This window comes from Rhinoderma darwinii, chromosome 4 (assembly GCF_050947455.1).
Source record: "Rhinoderma darwinii isolate aRhiDar2 chromosome 4, aRhiDar2.hap1, whole genome shotgun sequence".
In the NCBI taxonomy this organism is placed as follows: domain Eukaryota; kingdom Metazoa; phylum Chordata; class Amphibia; order Anura; family Rhinodermatidae; genus Rhinoderma; species Rhinoderma darwinii.
The window spans coordinates 211,199,704-211,218,233 of NC_134690.1; the positions used below are offsets into that span (position 1 = coordinate 211,199,704).

Below are 18,530 nucleotides of genomic sequence, written 5' to 3' on the forward strand. Positions count from 1 at the left end.
CGAGGTGAGGGAGATCTTGGACACCAAGAGAGTAGGAGGAAGAACATTTTATTTTAGTGGATTGGAGGGTATTTGGCCCAGAGGAGAGGTCTTGGGAGCCAGAGGAGAACATCAATGCTCCTGCCCTCGTGAATGAGTTTCTCTCCCGCTCTGGTCTCAAGAAGAGGGGGCGTAAGGGTGGGGATACTGTAACGTCTATGGCCGTGGTCCATCGTCCAGACTAGCTAACACCCTTTAGTAATCTGCCACACAGCAACACACAGCAATACCCCGCTCCCCTTGTATAAACTGCCACAAAGCAATCCCCCATCCCCTTGTATATACTGCCACACAGCCCCATCCTCTTGTATTTTCTGCCACACAGCAATCGCCCCTCCCCTTGTATACACTGCCACAAAGCAATCCCCCATTCCCTTGAATATACTGCCACACAGCCCCACTCCCCTTGTATTTGCTGCCACACAGCAATCCCCCCTCCCCTACATGGGGGCTCTATGGCATTATCTGCAGGGTGGCTGTGTGGCTCTATCTAAAGGGGGCTGCATGGTGCTATCTACAGGGGGTCTGTGTGGTGCTATCTACAGGAACAGTGGTGTAAGAGCGGCATTCTTTCATTGATGCCTGTAATTGGTGCGTTTACCTGTATATTTTACAGGTGTACTTGTAATAATATAGTATTTAAAAAAGTAATTAAATCTAATTTAAAATAAGTTTTCATATTCTATATTAGCGTTTACTAAGGGTATTACTTTTGGTCATCAGATCACACACCATTGATGGAGACTTGCCCTGCTCCCTAACTGCCCCGCTCAGGAGCTTCCAGGTCTTAGAGGGAACATTAGTCACAAACCCCCTGTATGGTTCCACACACAGTCCCCCTGCCATACATCCCCCTTGTAGACAGTGCCATACAGTCCCCTGTAGATAGTTCCACATACCCACCTTGTCTCAGCAGACAGTATCATTCATGATCGGCTTAGATACATAGCCCCAGCAGACAGTATCACACATGATAGGCTTAGATACATGGCCCCAGCAGACAGTATCCTTGTATTAACATATGTACACCCCCCCCCCCCAAAAAATGTGTGTGTGCCTGTATGTATATATAGGAGGCATATCTGTAGCACTGACCCTATAGCTATGGATAGGATTAGATACATTGACTCAGCAGTAATAGGATTTGATATAGGGCCCAGCTCGCTGACATTGCGGCTCCAGCGCTGGATCCAGGAAAGGTAAGTATAAGAATTACTTAGCTTTTTTTATGTGCTACAAATTTTTTGGGTGTGTTTGTGGTTTTTTTTACAGGTTCGGATGTTGGACTTCTTCGGATTTGAGGACTACTTAGATGAGGGGTGTGTGTTTTTTTTATTTCAATAAAATATTTTTTCTATGTCCTTCTACTTTTTCAAACTTTATTACTACGGTCTTAGTTATCGCCGCTGGCTGATTGACATCGTCCATTATGAAGGCGGGGCTTAATGTTAGCCAGTGAAAAGACTAGCACTAACCACCCATTATTACCCCAGTACCCATCACCATCAGGGGTACCGGGAAGAGCTGAGTACGATCCAGTACCCGACCGTCTGTAGTGATGGCCGGGCACTGGGGTGGCCGCAGGCTGGTAATATCAGACTGGGAAAGCCCAAAAACAGTGGGTCTTCCCACCCTGTTAATGCTAGCCTGCTGCTGCTATGTTGTATCTTGCTGGTTATAAAAAATGGGGGCGCACCGCACAACATTTTTTTCATTTAAAAAAAAAAATATGGTGTGGGGTCCCCCCCATTTTTCATAATCAGCCAGATACAACATAGCAGCAGCAGGCTAGCATTACCAGGGTTGGAGGACCCACTGTTTTTGGGCTTTCCCAGCCTAATAATACCAGCCTGTGGCCACCCCAGTGCCCGGCCATCACTACAGATGGCTGGGTACTGGCTCATACTCAGCTCTTTCCGGCACCCCTGGTGGCAGGGTGTACCGGGGTAATAATGGATTAGTGTTAGCCTCTGCACCGACTTACACTAAGCCCCACCTAGTAATGGACGCTGTCAACCAGCCAGCGGCCATTACTAAGGTGGTGGTAATGAAGTTTAGAAGAAAATACAAAGACATAGAAAAAATATTTTATTGAAATAAAAAAAACACACAAAACCCTCATTAACCATTTTATTAAAAATTTAAAAAGCCGTCATCTAAGTAGTCCTCGAATCCAACGTAGTCCAATAACCGAACCTGTAAAAAAAGACAAACACAAAAAAAAACATTAGTAACACAGGTGGTAGGCTTAGATACATGGCCCATGTGTGATACTGTCTGTTAGACCATGTATCTAAGCCCACCACACGGTAGGCTTAGATACAGTGCCCCAGCAGACAGTAATCTTATACAGTATAAGATTACTATGTGGTAGGCTTAGATACAGGGCCCATCAGATAAGATCACACATGGGCCATGTATCTAAGCCTACCATTTGGTAGGCTTAGATACATGGCCCAGCCGACATTATCACACCATGTGTGTTCCTGTCTGATGGGCCCTGTATCTAAGCCTACCACATGTTAGGCTAAGATACAGGGCCCCAGCAGACAGTATTCTTATACAGTATAAGATTACTCTCTGCTGGGGCCCTGTATCTAAGCCTACAATGTGGTAGGCTGAGATACAGGGCCCATCAGACAGTATCATACATGGTCATGTATCTAAGCCCATCTCGTGGTAGGCTTAGATACAGGGTCCATGTGTGATACTGTCTTTTGGGTCCTGTATCTAAGCCTGCCTTGTGGTAGGCTTAGATACAGGGTCTCAGCAGGCAGTAACGTTAAACTTACCCTCCTCTTTGGCTCTGGGTGCAGCGGATGTCCCGACACCATCCAGCGTCGTGACGTCATGTGCGGCGCACAGCGTCATGATGTCATGACGCGAGAAGACCCCCTGTGTAGCTACACCACTGAGTGTGGAGGTCGCCCGGCGATACAGGGCACAAAGCCAAAGATCCGGGGCCTGTGCCGCGAAGGCCTGGGCTAGCTACGCCCCTGAATGCCCCCACAGCTGCCCCCACACAGTATAATGCCCTATAGTTGCTCCCACGCAATATAATGCCCCCATAGCTGGCCAACACTGTGTAATGCCTCCATAGCTGCCACCACACAGTATAATGCCCCCATAGCTGCCCATTAAAATGCCCCCATAGCTGCCCCCACTCAGTCTAATGCACCCATAGCTGCCCCCACTCAGTATAATGCACCACAGCTGCCCCAAACAGTATAATGCTCCCATAGCTATCACCACACAGTATAATGCCCCCCACAGCTGGCCCCTATCCCCAGTTTGCCTATAAAGTAAATACTCCCCTATCCCCATTCTGATGACGAGTAGAGGAGATTCCTCTGCTTCTCCGGTCAGTGTGTGTCCCGGCACAGACACTGCATCGCGTCTGTTTGCACCAAGCCACTCACAGCTGGCTTTGCGCAATGGATGGCGGAGCAGGGAGCAGGGAGCTGATGGCTCCATGCTCCTCCATTGGATTCAACTGTATCTGCATCCTGAGAATTCAGATGCAGTTGCCGCTGGGACATACCATCAGCTGCCCTGGACAGCGGAACACCGCCTGGGACTGTCCTGCTGGATCTGGGACGCTAGGGAGGTATGGAAAGAGAGTGGGATGGTGGAGGGAGGCAAGTGTAGAGATAGGTAAGGCACTACTCTTAGGCCTATGTAATTTTGGAAGCAAATGGGAGCAAGGAAAACATCAACTCAAGTAGAGCTCCATTTTAAAGAGACATTATTATTCAGAAATGCTGGTCAGAGTGTAGTCACATGACCAGTATGAACCATAACAAGATTGGTGAAAAGTATGTTTTCATGTCCTGAAATGTAACATTGGTGAAGAATAGACACAAGACAGAGAATAGCAAAAATCATTGCTGCATTCGCTAACTATTTAAACTTCTACTCTCATAATACTTTCACTATCAGGATTATGTGTAAACTCAAATGATTGGCTTTTTACTGACATCTGGTGGCCTTGAGAAGGAATCACTGAAATTGTATAAACGAAACACGTACTAATATACAAATGTTTTTAATCAATACTAGACATAGAGGGAACTCTGTGGTTTTGATTTTTTAACAAGATAGCAGGACCGAAGATTTATTTTTTTCTCCACACATTTCATTAGTCAGGAGAAGAAATCAGGGGTGACAAAGGTCTTGCTTCTATGTCCCTAGAAGTCACAAGATCACTACAGTGTAATAACCCCCAAAAAACTTCTCATATCTCAGCTTCCTAGTGTGTAGGCAAGAGGGATATTGGGGTTACCAGCAGTCACACCTGATTCTCAGGTTTTAAGTGGAGTTACACTAGGGTATGTGCATTCAAGCATTTTTTGTTTTAAGGCCTAGTTCACGCAGAGGTTTTTGTCAGGCAAAAAAAATCTGCCTCAAAATTCCTGCAGAATTTTTGAGGCAGATTTTGAAATGGAAGCGTTTTTTTAAAAAAATTAAAAAATTCTAGGCGTTTTTATACGTTTTTCCAGGCCATTTTTGTAACTTAATCAACTGCAAAAACTGCGTCAAAAAACGCTCCAAAGGAACAGAGCTTTTTTGATGCCTCCCATTGATTATAATGGAGTCTGAGGGTATGTTCACACGCAGTGTTTTCAGGCGTATTTTGGGGCGTTTACGCCTCAAAAAATGCCTGAAAAAACAGAAGCTGAACACCTACAAACATCTGCCCATTGAAATCAATGGGAAAAACAGCATTTAGTTTATACGAAGCGTCTTTTTACGAAGGCTGTGCTCACACTGACTTTTTTTGCAGGAGGAAAATTCCTCCTGTAAAAACTGCTCCAGACGATTTTTGCACAGTGGTTTGACAAAAACTCGTTAAAACACTCGTCGAGGCGTTTTTTTCCCGTTTCTGACTGATTGAAATGGGGTTTTGGAGGCGGAAACTGCTTCAAGATAGGTCATGTCGCTTCTTTTTACCGCTCGCGGTTTTTACGCCCGCGGTAAAAAAACTCGTCCGCCTCCCATTGAAATCAATGGGAGGCATTTTTGGCCGGTTTTTGACAAGTTTTGCAGAGCGGTTTCCGCGTCCAAAAACTCGTCAAAAAATTAAGTGTGAACAGGGTCTAGGTTTCTGCAGGCGGAAAATCTGCCTCAAAATGCCATTTGCTGTGTTTTTCGCCCGCGGCCATTGAGCGCCGCGGGCATATAACGCCACAAAATACACTTTCTCTGCCTCCCATTGATGTCAATGGGAGGTCAGAGACGTAATCACGCGAAGATAGGTCATGTCCCTTCTTTCTCCTGCGAGCCGGTTTTACCGTTCGCGGGAGAAAACCGCCCCCTCCTCCCATTGAAATCAATGGGAGGCATTTTCGGCTGTTTTTTAACGAGTTTTGCGGAGCGGTTTCCGCTTAAAAAAACTCGTCAAAAAACTCTGTGTGAACCCAGAAGTAGCATGTCACTTCTTGAGGCATTTTTTGGAGTCTTTCGGTCGCGGTCCTTGCATTAGCTTCAATGGCCAAGAAATGCTACGAAAACGCTCAGAAGCGAGCACCCCAGGTTTTTTCTGCCTCCCATTGATTCGATGGGAGGTCAGTGGCAGAAACCGCAAGGAGAAAGGACATGCTTCTCTTTTTTCCGACGAGCGGCCAAAAGCCTTCTGGGAAAAAAACACCTCTGCTTCCCATTAAATTAAAGGGGGTGACCCAACTGACCCTAAATCCCTGGGTCAACGACCCATCTCTTGCAAACTAGTACATATAATTATAATTATATCATTTATGAAGGGCATTCAGGCTCTTCTTTTCATTAAGAGTACCTATGAAGACATATATAGACAACAATACTAGAAGTGTAAATAACCATAGTACAAGTAAAGCACTAACCAATATCAAAAAAATATCTTTATTTGGAAAATATTTAAAAACATACATAGACCATCACATACAATATAAAACAAATGTATCCATGGAATCAAACAGTGTATTGTCAAGGTATTGACAAAACTGTACAAGAATACCTCAACAGTTAGGGTATGTTCACACGTAGTCCACAAAAACGTCTGAAAATCCAGAGCTGTTTTCAAGGGAAAACAGACCCTGCTTTTCAGACGTTTTTTTACCAACTCGCATTTTTCGCGGCGTTTTCCGCGCCGTTTTCGCGCCGTTTTTTACGTCCGTTTTTGGAGCTGTTTTCATTGGAGTCTATGAGAAAACAGCTCCAAAAACGTCCAAAGAAGTGTCCTGCACTTCTTTTGACGAGGCTGTATTTTTACGCGTCGTCGTTTGACAGCTGTCAAACGACGACGCGTAAATAACAGGTCGTCTGCACAGTACGTCGGCAAACCCATTCAAATGAATGGGCAGATGTTTGCCGACGTATTGGAGCCGTATTTTCAGACGTAAAACGAGGCATAATACGCCTCGTATACGTCTGAAATTTGGCCGTGTGAACATACCCTTAACGGTATACTAAATATGTACACACTGAACAAAAAATACAAATGACAGTGTCAGACTGTCATGACTGATCCAAGATATAAAAAATATATAGAGTCAGGATCAGATCATAGCAAGGGGTTGAAAAAGCTGACGGCGAAACGTACGTCGGGGTGTCTTGGTGTTGTCTGTGGTTGACTCATTTAGGGGCAGACATGCAGAATATGGGTTGGTATTTGACATGGATCTGTTCTTGACTTTATATATTTTTTATATCTTGGATCAGTCATGACAGTCTGACACTGTCATTTGTATTTTTTGTCCAGTGTGTACATATTTAGTATACCGTTAACTGTTGAGGTATTCCTGTACAGTTTTGTCAATACCTTGACAATACACTGTTTGATTCCATGGATGTATAATATGATACATTTGTTGCTCCTAGATACCACTACCACGTTTTTATTATGTGTTGTTTTATATTGTATGTGATGGTCTATGTAAGTTTTTAAATATTTTCCAAATAAAGATATTTTTTTGATATTGGTTAGTGCTTTACTTGTACTATGGTTATTTAGGGTATGTCCACACGTACACGTCCGATACGCCTGAAATTACGGAGCTGTTTTCAGGAGAAAACAGCTCCTGAATTTCAGACGTAATGGCATGTGCAGGCGTTTTTCGCAGCGTCCATTACGGACGTAATTGGAGCTGTTTTTCTATGGAGTCAATGGAAAACGGCTCCAATTACGTCCCAAGAAGTGACATGCACATGACGCGGCCGTCATTTTTAAAAAAAATGACCGTCGGCACAGTACATCGTAAAACCCATTCAAATAAATGGGCAGAGGTTTGCCGGCGCTTTGGAGACGTATTTTCGGACGTAATTCGAGGTTAAAACGCCCGAATTACGTCCGTAAATAGGGTGTGTGAACCCAGCCTTACACTTCTAGTATTGTTGTCTATATATGTCTTCATAGGTATTCTATATCCAGTATTGAGGTATATGGATGTTATTGCTGAAACAGGTTTTCTGTCTGGCCTGGACTTTATAGGTATTGATATCTTCTTTTCATTAAAATTAATTAACCATCATAAAATCCTATTGGTAGAGAGTGAGGGTATGTTCGCACAACCTCTTTTCAGACGTAATGGAGGCGTTTTACGCCTCGAATTACGCCTGAAAGGACGGCTCCAATACGTCGGCAAACGTCTGCACATTGCTTGCAATGGGTCTTACGATGTTCTGTGCAGACGAGCTGTCATTTTACGCGTCGCTGTCAAAATACGGCGCGTAAAATGATGGCTCGTCAAAACAAGTGCAGGACACTTCTTGGGACGATTTTGGAGCCGTTTTCTCATAGACTCTATTGGAAACAGCTCCAAAAACGGCCGTAAAAAAACGCTGCGAAAAATGCAGCAAAAACGCAGGTTGCTCAAAAAGCGTCTGAAAATCAGGAGCTGTTTTCCCTTGAAAACAGCTTTGTATTTTCAGACTTTTTTTGCTAAGCATGTTAACATACCCTGACAGTAAAGAAACCTTGTTAATGATAATGTAGAAACCTTCCTTTCTCCAGATGTAGTGAATGCCCCTTGTTATAATTACAGGCCTAGGTACACTGTCCATCGTGATCGGGCAAACGAGCGTTCATACGAACGCTCGTTCCCTATTATTGCCCTGTGTAAATAGGGCAACTATCGGCCAATGAATGGGCAAATGCTTCAGAAATTGCTATTTTTCGGAGTCTGTGGCTATATTAAAATTTTGCCTGCAGGGATGTGGACTCGTAGTGTCACGGCTGGTCAGTGCAGGATGGTAGTTTAAAATAGGTGGCGGTTTTCACCAGAGACCATGTATAGAATAAAGGGTTTGTCTTTGGAAGATTATAGACACCAACTACCATTAATATAGTAGATGACAGGATATAAAATAATATTGACAATAAGTAGATACAGAACTAATGTCAGGTCAAGCCAAGGAGAAGAGTTATGTCATGTTCACACGTGGCAGGTTTGTTGCAGAAATTTCTGTCCAATACATCTACATAGAGTTTTTTTAAATTATATATGTAACAAATTTCAGCTGTAGATTTCCTTGCAACAAATCTTCTACATCTTTACATATCGCCATATGAGCTAGAAGTCATACAGAGTCAATTGAAGCTATAAGTCCAGGTTCACATGGGATGGATACGCTGCGCAAAAGCACGCAGCGTATCCGTCCTGTGTGCCGCACTGTGGTGCATTTTTTCGTCTGAAATGTCCGCTACGGAAAACTGCAGCACCAGCTGGCCTCCTAGGATGACGTTTCATCCCAGGATACCGCTGCAGCCTGTGATTGGATGCAGCGGCGGTCACCTGGGATAAAGCGTGATCCCGGGAGGCCGGCCTTCTGAAGTCACCCAGGCCGGCCTCCTGGGATGATGTTTCATCCCATGTGACCGCCACTACAGACTGTAATTGGTTGCAGCGGTGACATTGGATGAAACGTCATCCCAGGAGGTGGTTCTGGAGGAAGGAACACAGACTTCTGGGTAAGTATCAGCCTTTTTTTTATTTTTTAGAACCCGCCGCAAAAAACAAAACAACTGCTGTTTGTTTCGAGATTTACCTCCCATTGAGTTCAATGGGGAATTCCCGTAACAAATAAGCAACGTTTACACAAATACAATTGACATGCTGCGGAATATATTTCCGCACCGCAGGTCAATTTCTGAGTGTTTTTTCCGATCAGTATTTACGCAGATTTGTTTTATCTCATACACTTTGCTGCTACTGTATTTGCTTCGGATTTTTCGCAAACGAATTCTGTGGCGGAAAAATCGCAGAGCGCTATTGTCCAAAAAATCGAAATCATGGGATTTAGCCTGATCTAATGATACCATCAGGGCAGGGTTGTTCACAGGAACAGCTGTATGGTCCAGGAAGAGAACTATAAGGGTATTATTTATTTATTTCTGTTACTTATATAGCACCAACATATTATGCAGTGCTGTACAGAGGTCCACACTCACTGTCCCCATTGGGGCTCACAATCTAAATTTCCTATTGCTGTGTTTTTGGGGTGTGGGAGGAAACCCACGCAAACACAGGGAGAACATACAAACTCCATGCAGATATTGTCCTTGGTTGGATTTGAACCTAGGACCCCAGCACTGGAAGGCAACAGTGCTAACCACTGAGCCACCATGCTGCACTAAGGGTATGTTCACATGGCCTATTTTCAGCCGTTTTTCGGACCGTAAACACCCCGAAAAACAGCTAAAAATGCCTCCAAAGATCTGCCCATTGATTTAAATGGGAAAAACGGCGTTCCGTTCCCACGGGGTGTTTTTCACGTGGCCATTTTTAAAAACGACCGCATAAAAAATAAGCCTCGTAAAAAGAAGTGCATGTCACTTCTTGAGACGTTTTTGGAGCCGTTTTTCATTTACTCAATAGAAAAACAGCTCCAAAAATGGCCGTAAAAAACGTAAGTTGCTTAAAAAAATCAGAGGCTGTTTCTCCTTGAGAACAGCCCCGTATTTTCAGCGTTTTTTTTTTAAGCGTGTGAACATACCCTAAGAAAAAAAGTAAATTAATGCTGATTTTCCATTTTCTAAATAGAGAAATGTTTGTGGTAAGGTCTTCAATTATTTTAATGAAATGTTTCAGATTGCAAGTTCCATCAGTTGGCACCAGTCAGCCTCTGTTTCCTCAGATTTCTACCTTTTTTTCTTTTGTCAGCAGAATAGCATAGCTTTCTTCACTATTATACGCAGTAAGAACACAACAAAAAAACTAAATTCAGTTTTCAGAAAATTTCCACCACCTCTGGCAATGGCCTTAATGACAGATCCACTAGAAATAGAAGCCTTAATGCCAATGTGAACAAAGCTTACCATGTATATAAAGGTAACTCTCTCTTCGTAGTCTATTAAATATTTGATTTATGGCTTAACGGCCCCTTCAATACTACGTAGCTTATTTTATTCAGTTGTTTCTTTCACGCATATTGAAACGTGATGATTTTTCTGTTTATGTCACAGGGCCAGCAGACAGCCTTGCACAGGGCAGCCGTGGTGGGAAACAGTGACATTCTTGCAATATTGATACAAGAAGGCTGTGCCTTGGACAGACAGGATAAGGTATTACCATAAACATCATTACATAGTAACATAAGTTGAAAAAAGACGCAGGTCCATGACCTGCCTAGGTAGAGTCGTGTGTTAACCTTAAGCCATACTATCCCCCACCCCCATTTAGTAACGACACATGACACCGAGGTTGGATGTGAAATGGCCACAGCAGCCGTTTATTAATTTCACAGTTTTATAAAAACAATTTAAATCCGAAACATTCGGATAACTAGTTAGGAATCCACCAGAGAATTCCTCCTAATAATTCACATGACCCAACATGGGTCAGAATCATAAATAACCATTAAACGTTAACATTAACCCGAGCAGAGGAAGTCCTTGAAGCCCCTTCAGATGTTCCTTTCAAGAACACACCGAATTAGCCATCTGCAAACCACTAATTACCTCCAGCCGTAAACCAGCTCGGAAGCACCGTTCACCTCTGCAGATGGCTCCACCCACTAGAAGTCCACTTCAAGGGGATAACACCCGTTGAAGCCCTCAAGTGATATACCGACCACTAGAAGTCCACTTCAAAGGGATAACACCCGATGAAGCCTTCAAGTGACATACCTTCTACCAGAAGACCACTTCAAAGGGATAACACCCGATGAAGTCTTCAACCATGTACCTTTTTTGGGGGACGCATACCCCCGATGCGACCCCCCCACCATTTTGTACTGACTGGCCTCAAGGACTCCCCCCGCCAGCTGCCATGACAACAGAACCTACTCCGGAAAAAAGAAAAACATGTTAAATAAACACACAAAATAAAACACAACGCTCATATACGGACGTACAGAAGACCTAAGGAGTAACAAAACAAGGGTGGGAGGGTGGGAGCTTTGCTTCTTGTGTACTACTCCTCCCGCTGCTTCCGGCTCAATGCCGAGAAACAGCGGGAAGCGCAGTAACGGCCCCCCCGTCCCCCCTAGCTCCTCCCCGTCCCTCCTTCAGCTTCTTCACCTTTCCCTCACCTCTTAACATTAACCCTTTCCCTACCAGGACGGTCATGTCGGCTTCCCTCAAGCCTGCAGCTGCGTCCAGCCTCTTCTTGACCTGCCTAGGTAGAGTCGTGTGTTAACCTTAAGCCATACTATCCCCCACCCCCATTTAGTAACGACACATGACACCGAGGTTGGATGTGAAATGGCCACAGCAGCCGTTTATTAATTTCACAGTTTTATAAAAACAATTTAAATCCGAAACATTCGGATAACTAGTTAGGAATCCACCAGAGAATTCCTCCTAATAATTCACATGACCCAACATGGGTCAGAATCATAAATAACCATTAAACGTTAACATTAACCCGAGCAGAGGAAGTCCTTGAAGCCCCTTCAGATGTTCCTTTCAAGAACACACCGAATTAGCCATCTGCAAACCACTAATTACCTCCAGCCGTAAACCAGCTCGGAAGCACCGTTCACCTCTGCAGATGGCTCCACCCACTAGAAGTCCACTTCAAGGGGATAACACCCGTTGAAGCCCTCAAGTGATATACCGACCACTAGAAGTCCACTTCAAAGGGATAACACCCGATGAAGCCTTCAAGTGACATACCTTCTACCAGAAGACCACTTCAAAGGGATAACACCCGATGAAGTCTTCAACCATGTACCTTTTTTGGGGGACGCATACCCCCGATGCGACCCCCCCACCATTTTGTACTGACTGGCCTCAAGGACTCCCCCCGCCACCGCGAAACAGGCCTTGACCACCTTAAGCCTGTGAGTTCCTCCACACCACCACCGCCCTTTCTATGCCTTCTGCTATAGCCAAGCTCCAAATATCAATGCCAACCTCGGTCAGATGAACCCCGTCACTCCTCCAGAAATTCCCCAATCCTGACTCCAAATCCCTATGCCTCACGCAAATGCCCCCGTTCTTTGCCACAAAACGGGACACCGCCCGGTTAACTTTTATCCGAGCCTTATTGACTCTCTCCACCGATCTAGCTAACCGCCAATGCTTCCTTGGGACTATGTCCGACCACACTACCACCAACTTGGGATAAGATACCCACAAACACAACAAATCATGTTTGATATCCCGCACCAACTCACGAAAAGGGCGGACTCCTAAGTCATTCCCACCCACGTGCAACACTAAAACCTCCGGAACCCTATCAAGCCGCACATATGTCTGGAATTCCGCCAACACCCTGTTCCACGACATACCTCTAAACCCCAGCCAATGCACAACCGCATCCTGTCGCGGAATGCGCAACTGGCGACCATCCGGGCGGACGTCCGCCCTCAAAGCCCCCCAGTGCACGTACGAATGACCCATCAACCACACCAGACAAGGAGGCGAATCTGAAACGGAAAACACAGTTAGGCACCACCATATACATTTGCAAGCATAAACAACAAAATTACAACATATGGGGGCGGACATAGGACTTAAACCTTTTAGACTCCCAACGACCAATACGCCTCACCCCCTCATCATCCAACCCCCAGCGCCCTGCTTCCGTTGCTGCGCCAATCCGGAAGGAATGAGATGAATATGAGCCTGCCGCAACCCCAACCGCCGTCAAACATTTTTTAAAAACAGCTCCAAACTGAAACCTGGACAAGAACGACCCGTCCACATGACATAACAAAGGCAAATCTGGAGACCCCCTGTTTTTTGTAAAACCACGCATGCACTCTACTGGGCACATGACCGACCCCGGGAGAGCGAACAAAACTATCAGTTTTCCCTTCCCTAATTGGTCAGTTTTTGATCTACGCAACCATACCTCCAACCGATCTGCAAAAAGGCTCACCTCCCCAGATCTCAGCCCCCCTGCCTGTTTAGTACTTGGCGACACCAACTCACCTATTCTAAATGCTCCGAAGAACGCCAACGAGAAAGCCAACCGAAACAAATCCATTTCATCTGAAGAACGACATACCGATGCCAATGAACCACCCAACAAGCCCAGCAAAGCAAACGACACCGGCCTTCTACTATCCGCCTCCACCCTACCTCTGCGCAACCCCTTCAAAGCCTGCGATACCAGAAATTCCTTCGATACATCCCGCAAGCCCCGCAACTTAAGCCCAAACGCCACCGCGGATATAAACCGGTTCACCTTCGCTACTGAAAACCCCGCCTCCCAGGCATCCCCTAACCAATACAAAAGTGCCACCAACCTGTCTCTATCCGTATTGACATCACCCAACTCTCTTACCCACTCCTCCCACTGCCTCCAACAAGCAGCATAAGCCCTCCACGTCGTGCCCGCCAAAGACCTTTGTAACAGCTGCTCTACGGGACCGATACCAGATCCCATAGATGATCCGGACACGCCAAACCAATACGTTCCGCTCCCGGAGCCAATTGCCGAAACCGGTCCCACTGCGAGCGAGAAAGAGCATCAGCAACACAATTCCGTACACCCGGGACATGCACCGCCACCACCCACGCGTTCAGCGACAAACACACCAACACTAAATGTCGCAACAATTGAACTACCGGAGGAGAGGACGCCGTGATGTTATTAATGGCAAGCACCACACCCATGTTGTCGCAGTAAAAACGGACCTTCTTATCCCTGAGCCTGTCCCCCCAAATGGTAGCCGCCACCACGATGGGAAACAGCTCGAGCAGGGCCAGATTCCGCGTCAATCCACTGGACACCCAGCTAGCCGGCCATTGACCTGCGCACCACGGACCTCCCCCGTAAGCTCCAAAGCCACCCGCCCCAGCCGCATCCGTGAAAATATTCAGATCACTCGTATCCTGCGCTGGGGCCATCCATAGCGAGCGACCATTGTACTGTCCCAAGAAGTCATCCCAAACCTGAAGATCAGCTCGGTGCTCCTCCTTGAGCCTCACAAAATGATGCGGCGCCCGCACTCCCGCCGTTGCCGCCGCCAACCTTCTACCAAACACCCTCCCCATCGGCATAATCCGGCAGGCGAAATTCAACTTCCCCAGCAGCGACTGAAGCTCCCTCAACGACATTTTCTTCCTTCTACAAGCCCGTCGCACCTCCAGCCTCAAAGCACCCAGCTTATCCGCCGGGAGCCGACACTCCATTGCCACCGAGTCAATTTCGATTCCCAAGAAACAAATCGTCGCTACCGGGCCCTCCGTTTTTTCCGGCGCCAAAGGGATCCCAAAATCCCTCGCCACCTTCTGCAGGGCATGAAGCAAGTTACCGCAAACCGGCGAACCCCCCGGGCCAACGCACAAAAAATCATCTAAGTAATGGATCAACGAATCGACCCCGGATACTCCCCTCGTTACCCACTCCACGAAGCTACTAAACGCCTCGAAGTATGCACAAGAAAGAGAACACCCCATCGGAAGGCACCGATCCACGTAAAAGGCCCCATTCCAAAAACAGCCCAACAGCCGTTGGCTTTCTGGATGCACCGGCAACAACCTGAACGCCGCCTCGATGTCGGTTTTTGCTAGCAGCGCCCCCGGACCCGCAGCCCGCACTAACCCCACCGCCTTATCGAATGAGGTATAAACTACGGAACACAACTCGTGATCAATCCCGTCGTTTACCGACGAACCTTTGGGATACGATAAATGTTGAATCAAACGAAACTTTCCGGGCTCGCGTTTAGGGACAATACCCAAAGGGGACACAACTAAATCTTTCACCGGCGACTCCACAAATGGCCCCGACATGCGCCCCAACGAAACTTCTTTTAACAACTTTTCCGACACGACTTCCGCATGCACGTAAGCCGATTTTAAATTTCTCCGCGTAACCGGAACCTCATAAGGAGGCGGAGGAATAACAAAACCAACACTAAACCCTTCATAAAGCAACTTAGCCGCCGCCCTATCCGGATACTCATTTAGATAAGGGGCCATCCTTTCCACCCTCACCGGCGACACCCCCTTGACCAGCCCCGTGCTGGTTCCCGGACCTCTTTTTACGCAGACATTTTGCCGCCCCGTGTGATGCACCATTACACTCGGAGCACACGTGCTTGAACTTGCACGTGGCCCCGAACTTACACTGGCCTTCATTGAATTGCCAGCAAAACCCCGCCTTTCCCCCGCCGCTTGGTCCACTCTGACTAGTCTGGCCTCCCTGGCCACCGCTCCCGGGAAAGGGCTGCCTAACCGGAACCGTAACCCGTAACCAGAGAGCAATATCCTTCTGGTCCCACCGAATCGCCGGCCGAACCGCCTTCCGCTGACGGAATTGCTCATCATATCGCAGCCACGCCTGACCCCCATACGCCCTATGAGCCTCCCCAATAGCATCAAAATAACAAAATAACGCCGAACAATTTTCCGGCGCCTTTTCCCCTATCACACTAGCCAATATGGCGAACGCCTGCGACCAATTAACGAACGTCTGCGGGATAAGCCTATACCGCCGCCGTTCCTCCTCGTCCTTTTTACTCTCATCCCGCTTGCTCTTATCCAAATTGAATTTAGCCAGCGGCAAGAGAGAAAAAATTTCAACATATTCATCTTTCCAGATCCGATCACGCACCTCCTGCTTTAAATGCGCCCCCAACGGACCCTCAAAACAAACATACACCTCCCCCCGAGCACGATCGTCCATGCGCACTCGATCGCCGTCCTTCTGTGCCTCAGTCTGCACCGACACCGCGACCGCCTCTCTAACCGCCACCACAGGACGCGCCTGCAACGATCCCACTTCCCTGGGGCCTTCCCAAACTACCGCAGGGGACACTTCCGTTACTACCGGCGCCGCGGCCCTATCCAGGCGCCCCACCAGCTCCCGTAAGCAACCCACTAAATCTGCCAAACCCGCTCCGTCGCGTCCGCCCGCGCCACTACCGGCCCCCGATGCTATGCTAGCAGCCCCCCCGCCGACACCCGACATAAAAATCGCTGGATAAGACAATAAAGGAGTTATACACTCACCGGGCTGCACAGGCGCTGTGTTCCCGTCAGCCGGACCATCCTGACCTCGACGATAGACGTCCAGTTCACCTTCCTCCAGTTCTTCTCTCGCCGACGACTGTCCCTCCCAACGACCTCTTCGGAAAGGGGATGAGGACGCGCTGACCGATGGGCCGGCAACCTGCCGCCCGACCGCCGGGACCCAGACTTCCGACCGGACCTGTTGCCTCGACGTCGCTGCAGATCTAGTCGTCCGTCTAGACGATCCTGACGAAGCCTGCCCCCTGGCCGGAACATCACCATGCGGGGCGGCCGTACCTTGCTCTTGACATCTTCCATCTGATGGGGGAGGGGTGACAGGGAGCCCGGCCTGCGACTCCCTGCTTACCGCCGGACCCCGTCGCGGCCTGGGATTCCTGCCAGGACGCAGGGCCTGGGAAGGGGCGGTCCTCCCAGCTGCCTGGCCTGCATCGTCCGGGATCGGGCTCCCTCTGCGACGCCGTGTCCGCGGGACTACCTCCGGACTCAGGCGCTCTGGAGGTCGGGACCGCCGAGAGGGACGGGTCGACACAGCCTGCATCGCCGTCACCCCTGCTACCGCTCTCTGCCTGCCCAGCGCAGGAGCGGTTGTTGCCGACTCCCCCCCCGCCGCCATAGCCATGCTCGTAGGGGGGCCGGGGGAGGGGAGCCTGTCCCTTACAACAGACCCCGAACGCCGTGCCCGACGTGGCGAAACGGCGTCCGGGATCCGCGTTAATGCAGCCACGGTCTCCTCCAGCCATCCGGGACCGTGGTGCACAGCAGCGGCACGCAGCCGCTCTAAAATCAGGGCCTCTGCCATACTAAAAAGCCGGGCAACGGGGAGCTTTGCTTCTTGTGTACTACTCCTCCCGCTGCTTCCGGCTCAATGCCGAGAAACAGCGGGAAGCGCAGTAACGGCCCCCCCGTCCCCCCTAGCTCCTCCCCGTCCCTCCTTCAGCTTCTTCACCTTTCCCTCACCTCTTAACATTAACCCTTTCCCTACCAGGACGGTCATGTCGGCTTCCCTCAAGCCTGCAGCTGCGTCCAGCCTCTTCTTGAAGTTCAACCTTTCTCGCTTAATTACACATGTTTCATTGCTAAATTAGTTCTAACCCTTAATTCCATTCATCAGTAAGTAAACATTGAGACATTTTTTAAATGCTGACATAGTATCTGCCATTACTCCCTTTTGGGGTAGTAGGTCATTCCATAGTTTGACTACTCTAACTGTAAATTTCTTATTTTGACGTCTGAAACGTCTTTCTCCCACACACAATGCACGTCCCCTGGTCCTTTGTAAAGTCCTTGGAAAGTACACATCGTGTGCTACTTCTTTGTATTGACCACGCATATACTTATACATGTTAATAAGATCACCTCTAAGGCATCTTTTTTTTCCAAGCAGAACCAGACAAAAATTTTTGAACCTTTCATTGTAAGAGAGACCTCCCACCCCATTTAATAATCTAGTCACACATCTCTCAACGCTCTCCAGCTCTCCTATGTACTTTTTACGATGTGAAGCTCAAAACAAAATCCCATATTCAAAATGTGGCCTTACAAATGAAATTTATAGAGGGGTAATATTACCTTTGAGTCACAGGTTTTATCTCTTTTTTTTCTACACACTAAAATCCTACTTGCTTTTGCAGCTACTGCTTGACATTGAGTACTTCTTAGCTTATTTGTAACCAAAATATCCAGGTCCTTCTCTTGTTCTTTTATCCCCAGTTTTATTCCATTTAATGTATATGCATTAATGCTATTTCTGTGGCCTAGTTGTATTACTTTACATTTATCAACAATAAAATTCATCTGCCATGTTTTTGCCCTTGCTGCCAGCTTATCTAGGTCTCTCTAGGTCTCTGTCTCTCAAGCAAAGTTTTAAGTATCCTACAAAGTTTTGTATCATCTGCAAAAACTGACACCTTAATATCAATCCCATCCACAAGGTCATTAATATAGAGATTAAAAAGAATTTGATCTAACACCGATCCTTATGGTACCCCACGGCTGACGTTGGCCTATTTAGAGTAAGCACCATTTATAACGACTTTGTTTTTTGCCCATTAAACAATTTTTTACCCACAGGTATATATTGTCCCGC

At 47.2% G+C, this 18,530-nt stretch overlaps 1 protein-coding gene across 6 annotated transcripts in view; it reads left to right on the top strand.

Annotated features, from left to right (window-relative positions):
* Positions 1–18,530, top strand: part of ANKRD6 (ankyrin repeat domain 6) — a 198,245-nt gene that overhangs the window by 124,120 nt on the left and 55,595 nt on the right. For all 6 annotated transcript variants that reach the window (XM_075862144.1, XM_075862148.1, XM_075862147.1 and 3 more), the window contains exon 4: positions 10,478–10,576. In XM_075862144.1, the coding sequence (XP_075718259.1) occupies positions 10,478–10,576 (99 nt within the window). The remainder of the gene's footprint in view (positions 1–10,477; positions 10,577–18,530) is intronic.